General features: G+C 60.7%; 1 protein-coding gene across 2 annotated transcripts; it reads right to left on the reverse strand.

Annotated features, from left to right (window-relative positions):
- Positions 1–2,887: 2,887 nt before the first annotated feature.
- On the reverse strand, positions 2,888–5,313 carry SPINT4 (serine peptidase inhibitor, Kunitz type 4). 2 transcript variants are annotated; one of them, XM_027829954.3, is made up of 4 exons: positions 5,089–5,313; positions 4,367–4,537; positions 3,289–3,426; positions 2,888–3,081 (listed from the first exon to the last, which is right to left on the reverse strand). In XM_027829954.3, exons 1-4 carry the CDS (start codon positions 5,300–5,302, stop codon positions 3,071–3,073), a joined length of 534 nt encoding a protein of 177 aa, XP_027685755.2. In that variant the 5' UTR covers positions 5,303–5,313; the 3' UTR covers positions 2,888–3,070. The 2 variants fall into 2 exon arrangements, with proteins under 2 accessions (XP_027685755.2, XP_007067833.2); XM_007067771.4 differs by lacking the exon at positions 5,089–5,313 and adding an exon at positions 4,881–5,010.
- Between the last annotated feature and the right edge of the window lie 4,326 nt (positions 5,314–9,639).

Consider the following 9,639-nt stretch of genomic DNA (forward strand, 5'->3'; position numbering starts at 1 on the left):
GGCATTGCCCCTCCCAGCGCTAGAGGAATGGCACAAAGGATTGCACGTGGACACGGAAATGGACGTCTGGAAGTCTGAGAGTCCCTGGAAAGGAAGATGGCCCCTGTCTTCATGGTGCTGCGGGGAGCTTGGTCTGAATGCCCTGCCCAGCTGAGCCAGGCTGGGATTTAAACAATGGCCCAGGTGGGGCCTGGTCAGGATGGGGGGAGGGGGCTCACAGTGACCTCTCGGCTCCTGCCATGGACCAGCACCAGGCACGCACTGTCTGACACTAAATCAGTCCCCCCGGAAGGAACGAGGAAACAACCCGGATCCCGGGTCTGAGAACCTCCCTGCACTCAGCAGCTCTGTGACTGCAGAGTTCAGTGTAAACGGGGTGACTCCACTGCAGTCCCTAGGGACGTGAGTGTGAAACCCGAGAGAGATCGGGATGAGCCCTGAAGAGACTCACTCCTTCACTGTGGAAACATTTCAGCCCAGAAATGACCAATACCCTCTTCCTGCTTCAGCAAAGACCCCGAGCCCCTGAGGTCATTGGATCATTCAGGCCATGGTCAGTCAGTAACTGATTTCTCCTCGTATCTCCCAGTGGGAGAGGGAGGTACCCTGGCCTACGGGCAGCCCTGTGTCACAGGCTGGAACAGGGCGCGGGGTCGGACAGGTTTGTGCCGACCGCTTGTGTTTAGAATATCCTGCCCCCATTCCCATCTGTGGCCTGTCCAAAGCAGGGCTGGACCTGAATTAGCAGGTGTAGGGGCCCTCAGCATGCGAGAGCTCAGGGCCCTCAGGTCAGGGAGTGGAGATCAGCCCCAGTGGCCCGGCCATCTTCCCAAACTGTCCTGCAGGACTAGGGGCGGCCCAGCCCCCAGCCCTGAGCCTCACCGTGTCCTCCGCACTTCCTGAGACATCCTGTTTGAGTCTCAAAGTTGTTCTCGTTCCCATCACAACCTCTATATGTGAATTTCTCACACTTCTTGGCCTGTCAATTGTAGAACCAGCGAGGGATCATGGCATAACAGGACCCGGGGTCAGCAGGGAGTCTACAAAGGTCTGAGGGGCAGAGCAGAGAGAGAAGTGTCTGAAAGGCAGAGCAAAGCCATTCTGAGCTGGGTTTCTCCCTCCATCCCCTGGTCCCTTCCCCTTCCACTGCCTGCTGCCTGCACTTACCCCCAGCCGCAGGCGGCAGCTGGGCCCAGGGGGTCAGGAGCCCCAGGAGGAGGACGATGGCCCCTGACTTCATGGTGCTGCCGGGAGCCGCGTCCAGTGCCCAGCCCTGAGCCGGGCTGGGATTTAAACCCGGTGGGGCCGGGTCAGAAGGGGAGGAGGTGCCTGCAGTGACCTCTCGGCTCCTGCCATGCTCCAGCTCCCAGCACGTGCTGTCTGACAATAAATCAGTTCCCCCAGGTGGAACGAGGAAACAAGCCGGATCCTGGGGTTTGGGAAACCCCCTTGAAGGGAGCCTGGAGAAACAGGGAGGTCCAGGTCCAGAAGTCCCGTTGGCTGAAGTCTCAGAGACTGATGGGGGCACATGCCCACCCCATCCTAGGGGACAGACCCTACTCAGTGCCCAAGGGAAGGGAAATCCCTGGCTCCTGCCAGTGGCTCCGGGGGTGCGCATGTGTAATTCCTTCCTGGCCCCAGGGGTACAGACAGCTTGGCCCACGGGGGAGTGCGCGTCACCCTTTAACCCCAGACATGGGCTGGCAGCCAGGTCACGGCCCTTTCCCCGTTGTGTCCCCAGTAGCTGGTTCCGCCAGCCCCCTTGGGGCCCAGGAGACGGGACCGGCTCTGGAAAAAGTCCCCGCGGGGGATTCGATTCCCAGCAGCGCCCATTGGACCCCTGGCTACTGCTCAGCTGCCCCTGCCCTGCAGCCTGGCTGCGTCTGTCCAGCAGGGACTGACCAGAGGGACTGTGGTGCCATGGCCCAGCCCCCATCCCTTCCATTTCCCAACACGGGGAACCCTGCCCAGGGGAACGAGGAAATGGCCATGGCCCAGAGCAACGGGGGATCAGCCGCGGACACACTGGGCTTGTGCTGCTGCCCTTGTGAACTGCCAGAGCCTGACACGGGCCCAGAGCCCCCAGAGCCGCCCTCCCTGAGAAACCAGCCAGGCGGGTCCAGAGCAGCCCTGCAGGGCCGGAGGCCTGGTCACCTGAGGGGACCGGCCCGACCTGCCCACACCAGCCAGGGCGATGCAGAGCGGAGGGAGGAGCCCGCCTGGCCCCCCATCTGTTCTTCCGTGAGACACTCGCCACCAGGACACCTGGAGGAGGTGCCTGACTTGCATGGCAATAATACGGCTGGATCCCCAGAACTGGGTCTTGCTGGGGAGAGGGACTGACCCCATTGGGGAGAGCGGGGTTGACAGACTCTGAGCTGGGGCTTCCTCCCCCAAGCGACTCCCCCCAGAGCTACTGGGGAGGGGCCGGCTTGGAAAATCCTCCCCCGACCCTTTCACCTCAAATGCCTGTTCCCCAGCGACTCAGGATTGTGTCCCCTGAACCCCTCCCAGAGGTGCTGTCTGGGGTCCTGTGGAGACAGCCCTGCTCTCCTCGAGGTGCTAAGCAGCTGTGCGTTCCCACCCCAGCAATGTGTCTGGGTGTGTGAGGTGCCCTCCCCTCTAGGCTCTGACCCCCCCGGAGGCTGGTGGTCCTTAATACCCTCTCCCTCCAGGACACAGGGCGAGCCCAGCCTCTGGGGACTTAAACACAACACCCCCGGGAGCACCCCATAGGCAATCAGCGTCTCTCAGTCTCTGGATTGCAGCCCTGAACAGAAGCAGCTGCCTTGGATCCAGCTTGACAGGCCCAGAGGGGCGGGGTGGGTGGTGGGGGCTGCCCAGGCTGGGAGAGGCCTGACCTGGAGAACGAAAGCAGAGGCCGAGGTGCTGGGACATCAGGAAATGTTTATTGAGGAAGAGAAGGAATCCCAGGAAACCTCGACCTGTTCTCCTGGCAAGAGCACCGGGGATGGGGGAGAGACCCTGGGGGTCGGGGCTTTGTCTTCAGGCTGATCCGATCTTGGCAATTGGCCTGTGGGCTGAGGCAGCTCGTCCTGGCAGACGGGAGTCAGGGAGACCCTGGAAAATAGGAGGAAGCCGTCAGCGCCCTGGTCCCGTATCGCTGCTCCCTGAACACCCTGTGCTCGGCGTGGCAACAGGGCAGCTGATGAGGGTGACACCGTCCCAGGCAGACAGGTGCGCGTGCCAGGAGGGACGGGGCCGCAGCGCGTCTCTGGGCAGCTGCTGAGCCGCAGGGTGTCCTTGTGGCCGGATGACGGGACTCACCTGATGGAGCCACCGTCAGGCAGATGTAGCCACAGCCATTAAAGCAGCACTTCTGTCCTTCTTTACAGTCATAGTCGCTGTCGCAGCCATGCAGGCAAATGCCAGGGCCTGAGGTCTTGGGGCAAACCCCGGGTCTCTCTGCAATGCAGAATGGGCACAGGAGGGAGACACCAGCCTTGTCACTTAGCTGCACCAGCCAAAGGGACTCCCAGCCTCTGCCTTAGGACCTTGAACTGGCAGCTCCCTGGGCAGAGGTCCAGGGCAGCAGACACTTCCAGCTTCCTGAGACAGCTCTGGGCTGGGGGGCCTGGGAGGTGGGATCGGGTACGGCAGGCTCATGGGACTGGGTTTTGTTCCCTTGCCCCTGGAGAGCTGCCTGTCCCCCCGCCCAGCGCTCTGGCCCCTTCCCCTCTGCTATCAGCCCTAGCGCTGCATGCAGGTGTGAGGACAGCCCCAGCCCATGGCACCGCACAGCCAGCTCTCGCTCGGAGCTCCGCGATCGCTGCCCAGCGCAGCCAGACCACGCTGCACAACGGGCAGAGTGGGCAGCTGGGTCCGAGGGGCCGGGCGTTTGGTCTCTGCTGTCAGGATTTCCGGGTGGAAGTGAAGCCTCCAGCAAGACCCCAGTAGAACAGCCCACTTGTGCCAGAACTGGAGTCAGATGCCGGCCGCGCAGTCTCCCCTGCCCAGGCTCATGGCCGGGGACCTGGGTCCCTGGCTGCCCCATGTGTCCATTAGCTTCTTCAGGAGGCAGGTCAAGCCGTGATACAGGGTGGCAGTGACTGCCCGGGGCCGCGCAGTAGGAGGCTATACTGGAACTCAGGACTTCCTGGCTAACAGGGCCACGGCTCCGAGCCCTGTGATTTAGGACCCCCCAGGTCCCTCCCCAGCCACAGCAGGGCTGGAACTCAGGGGACCTTTTACTTGACCAGACCTCCCACCGTGAGAGATACCAGGGCTCCTTGAACTGCTGGAGACCAGCCCCAGTGTAATTCCTCCCCCCCCAGTTTATGGTGTGGATCTGGGCAGCACCTGCCCCCGCCCCACCGAGGGAGAGGCCGGGCTCTGTCCCACGCACCAGGAGGCCTGCAGGCACGCACACACTCTGCCTTTGTCTTAAAGTTGTTCTTGTTGCCCTTGCAGCCTCCGTAGATGAAGCTTTCACACGTCCTGGAGGCCGGGTTGTAGAAGTAGCGAAGAATCCGTCCCTTGCAAGGGCCCTGCTCAGGCGGGAGTCGGCAAATGTCACCTGGGGAGAGGAGATGGGTTGTGATGAGAGCAGAGACCTGCACTGGATGGCCCTGAACACACGCGTGTGCTCTCTGGGAGGAGGTGACGGCAGGGTGCCTCTGGCCTGCATGGTGTGGCCGTTCACTCCTGACCCGAGAGCTCTTCCGGGGAAAGTGGGTGCCACAGGAGAGAAACATCCACTTCCACCTCCAGCAAAGACTCTGAGCCCTGGGGTCTGGGAGCGACGGCCCCAGAGGAAGCACATTTAAGGGCAATTCTTGCACTGCAAGTTGTGACTTCTTCTACAAAAGAGAGAGCTCCCGGGACCCTCATCTGAGCCATGGGCAACTTCCCTTACTCACGTTTCTCTCCCTGACCAGCCACAGCCTGCAGCTCGGCCCAGACGGCGAGGAGCCCCAGGAGCAGGAAGATGCTGCCTGACTCCATGGTTCTGACGGGAGCTGGGTCTGAGTGCCCGGAACTGAGCCAGGCTGGGATTTAAAGCCTAGTCCACGTGGGACCTGGTCAGGAGCGGGGGGGAGGTGCCCGCAGTGACCTATCGGCTCCTACCATGCTCCAGCTCCCAGCACGCGCTGTCTGACAATAAATCAGTCCCCCCGGATGGAACGAGGAAACAACCCGGATCCCGGGGTTTGGGAAACCCCCTCGAAGGAGCCTGGAGAAACAGGGAGGTCCAGAGCGCCCTGTGGGGAGACAGCCTGGTGCAAAGTGAGGCTGATGGGGAGGTGAGCTGGGGAACCCAGGGTTCCTGTGAGCAGGGCATGGAGATGGGGCACGTTGTGCAGCAGGGCTGAGAAGGCCAAGAGGATTCTGGGTAGCAGGCGACACGGTGTAACGAAGGCGTGGTGACATGGTACAGGCTGTCTGCCCTGCTGGTACCAGGGCGTCACACTCCCTGCACTGCTCAGCCCTGCTGGAGTCTCCTCAGTGCACTGCCGCAGCGTGGGCCAATGCAAACATCCTCCACGCCTGGCATGTTACTGAAGCCCCGCCCAAAGCCAGGGACAGGCCCCTCCTGGACGCCTGCATGCAGCTCCGGGCATGTCAGCTCCCTAGGGAAGCAGAAATCCTGGAGAAGGTGCAGAGATGAGCAGCTGCTGAGGGTCTCAGCTAGAGATCTGAACCCTGGGCAGCGTGGGGACCAGCAGCTCTGGAGGGGTGATGGCTAGATGAGGATCTGTCAGGCTGAAGCAGTAGCCAGGGGTGACATGGCAGTGCTGGGAATGGAATCCACCTAGAGCCAATCCTGTCTGGGATCCTGGGCCCCAGCGGGGCTGGCAGAACCAGCTACTGGGGACTAAGCGAGGAACGGGCTGTGACCTGGCTCCCACCCTGTGTCCGGAGTAAAGGGTGACTCGCACTCCTCCGTGGGCTGGGTTGTCTCCAGACCTAGGATCAGGAAGGAATCACGAGTACGCACGCAAACACACACGTGCCAGCATGCACACAAACACACACGCCAGCGCGTGCATGCACACACACACAAACACACACTTATGCCAGGGTTTCTCCTTGTCTTGGGCACTGAGCAGAGACTGTCCCCTAGGATGGGGTGGGCATGTTCTCCCATCAGTCCCTGGATCTGACTGGGACCTTGGAACCTGGGCCTACCTGTTTCTCCAGGTTCCTTTGGGGGGTTTCTCAGACCACAAGATCCGGGTTGTTTCCTCGTTCCATGCAGGGGAACTTACAGGTGAAACTGGTTTATTGTGAAATGCAGTGAGTTGGATGCTGGCCCAGGGAAGGAGCCCAAAGGTCACTATGAGCCACCTCCCCTCTCAGCTGCAGCAGGGGCAGGGTTTAAATCCCCGCCCGGCTCAGCCCTGGGCACTCAGACCCAGCCCCTGGCAGCACCATGACGTCAGGGGCCATCTTCCTGCTCCTGGGGCTCCTGGCCCTCTGGGCCCAGCTGCCGCCTGCGTCTGGAGGTGAGTGCGGGCAGCCGGCAGAGAAGGGAGCAGGGGCAGTGGGTGCTTGGAAATACCTGACCCATTAGGCAGTGGGTTGGTTTGTCTCATCCGTGACCTGATGCAGGGACCAATAGAAACACGTCTCCGTTGTCAGAGCCACTGGCACAGGGATGGGACTGACCCCAGCAAAGCCAGGGTGAGGGGATGAGATTCCCTGGGAGCAGCAGACAGAATTACAGACTGGCCGGACACTGTGAGTTCCTAAGATGCTGAGCGACAGGCACTGAGGGGGCAGATGTCCCAGGCTCAGGCCTGGGGGGGAGAGTGGTCCTAGCTCTCAGCTCCGTGCAGAGAGCTCAGATACTGCAAGGCTGAGCACAGCGGAAACAGCTACAGGGAGAGATGGTGACACAGATGTCAGATTAGAAGACTCCCCGGATGAATCTCTTGATAAATTTGAGAGAATTTATGGAATTCAGTATAGGCAGGTACCAAGTACTGCATGGGGGAAACACACACACACCACGGGGGAATAACTGGCTAGGCAACAGTATGCAGAAAGGGATCGGGGGCCACAGTGGATCACAAATTGAATATAAGTCAACAAGGTGATACTGCTGCGAAAAAGGTACAAGTCATTCTGGGTTGTATTAACAGGGGTGTCGTATGTACGACACGGGAGGTCATTGTCCCGCTCTGCTCAGCACTGGGTGCTGCACTTTAGGAAACATGGAGAAATCGGAGAGAGTCCAGAGGAGAGCAACGAAAATGATAAGAAGTTTAGAAAAACCTGAGCTATGAACAGTGGCGGATTAGCCACTGGGCCAATGGGGCTCGGGCCCAGGGGCCCCAGGCAACTGGGGGGCCCTGGAAAAATGGGTGCCCCTGTCCCCCGACCTGCTCTGCCCGCCCAGTGCTTCTGCTGGGGAGTGGGGTTGGGGCATGGGGTCTTGCCCCACTCTGCCCACTTGGCGCTCCTGCTGGGGAGTGGGGGAAGCCCCCACACCCCAAGCCCATTTCCGCAACAGGAGCATGGGGAGGGGCAAGAGGGACTACAGGTAGAAGGGGTGGGGAGGGCCCCCACTTCCTCTGGCCCAGGTCCCCACAAAACCCGGATCCGCCTCTGCTGATGAGGAAAGGTTGAAAGAACTGGGCATCTTCAGTATAGAAATGAGACGACTGAGAGGGGAATAACAGCCCTCAAATCTGTAAAAGGTTGTTGTAAAGAGGAGATGGATCAACTGTTCTCCAAGGGTAGAAGAAGGAGGAACCAGCTTAGTTTGCAGGAAGGGAGATTTAGCTGAGATATTAGGACAAGCTTTCTAACTCTAAGGCTCGGTAAGCTCTGGAATAGGTGAGTGAGGGGGGTTGTGGAACCCACATCACTGGGGGGTTGTCACGGGGTCCCCGGGCAATACTCTGGAACTGCTCCCCACAAAGCCAGTCAGAACTCTGGGGAAGTCTCCTTTCTGTGAGCAGCCCGTCTGCAGGGCACACAGCTCACACAGCTTCCACCTTCCTGGGTCTGACCTCGGAGCATTCAGCATCCTCTGCCCCTCCGTGCGCTTCCCACAGCGAGTCCGCCCTGGCGGGGTCCTGGGGAAGCCAGAGGGTCCTGCCCCCCAACTCCACAGTCAGACGTGACTCTCAGCCAGCCAGTAAAACAGAGGTTTATTAGCTGACAGGAACATGGTCTAACACAGAGCTTGTAGGTGCAGAGAACAGGACCCCTCAGCTGGGTCCATTTTGGGGGGGCAGTGAGCCAGACAACCCCATCTGCACTTCACTCCATGTCCCCAGCCAGACCCAAACTGAAAACCCTCTCCAGCCCCTCCTCCTCTGGGCTTTGTCCCTTTCCCATGCCAGGAGGTCACCGGATTTCTTTGTTCTCCAACCCTTTAGCTCTCACCTTGCAGGGGGGAAGGGCCCAGGCCATCAGTTGCCAGGAAACAGGGTGTCGCCCATTCTCTGTGTCCAGACCCCTGCACACACCTGCCCTCTAGGGCTCTGCAATGATCATACACCCTTACCCCACCCCCTAGACACTTAAGAACTGCCTAGGGGAAACTCAGGCACCCCCACACTATTCAGAGGAAACATTAAGAACAGTCCCACTTCGTCACACAAGCTCTGGACTCTCATTCCGAGGACTGCACTGGTGGAGGAGCCCAATGGCCCTGGCCCTGAGTGGGCTGCACCCTGGGCTCCAGATGGCGCAGGAGAGGGACCTCTGTTGCCAACTCTGGTCTGCAGAGATCATTAACGCGAACCGGCCCTGTGGCTGGCCTGCTCCCTCTGGCCCCGCACTCCGGCTGAGAGGCAGCTCTGCATTTCCGTGCTGTCAGCAGAGGCCCTTTGGCTCAGGCTGAGATGGGCCATCCTGCTGGGAACACAAAGTCTCTTCCAGCCTGGGCCCCCTCTCGGGCGCTGGTTTTCCAGGCCCTGTCAGGCAGCGCAGTCTTTGGGAAGCAGGGGCCATTCAGATGTTTGCCCCATTGCACCCCGGGAGGAATTTCTTTTCCTGCTTTTAAAAAGCAGTGAGGTTTTTGGGTCCCACGTCACTACAGGTGGCTGAGAGCGACGCTCCCTGGCGCCGGGAGGCCGTGAGAGAAGCACCGGCATTGCCACAATGACGGCCACTCCCTGGTGCTGCCCACAGAGCGAGAAGGCTGATGAGCAGCCAGGGGGGTGAAGCTGCCCTCCCGCAGCGGCTGAAGTGGGGAGTGTGGCTCTGAGTGGGAGCAGAGGGATGAGCGGCGTCCAGGGCTCCCTGGCTGGGGTCTCTCTTCAGTCCTGCTCTGTCCTGTTTCCCACAGCGAGCCGGGAGCCTTTAGCAGGGGCAGCTGAGCGTCAGGGCGGGTGTCTCATGGCCACATGATCCTCTGTGTCCCAGGGAGCCGTGGGAGCTGCCCAAAGCCGCCCGGCGCTGGGCTCTGCGCAGAGTTATGCGCCAGCGACGGTTCCTGTCCTGAAGGAGAAAAGTGCTGCAGTAACGGGTGTGGCCACCAGTGCACGCGAGTGTCTGGAGGTGAGTTCAATGCCTGCCTCCGCAGGGAGCCTGGGCTGCCAGGGCCGGAGGGGGGATATGCCCATATCTGAGCAGGTGGGAGGAATCGGAGGAGCACAGTGAAGGGCCAGGGCCCCAGCCGCATTAGCCAGCCCCTACCCCCGGGCTGGGAGTTCCACTTGG

Source organism: Chelonia mydas, chromosome 13, assembly GCF_015237465.2.
Source record: "Chelonia mydas isolate rCheMyd1 chromosome 13, rCheMyd1.pri.v2, whole genome shotgun sequence".
Taxonomy (NCBI): domain Eukaryota; kingdom Metazoa; phylum Chordata; order Testudines; family Cheloniidae; genus Chelonia; species Chelonia mydas.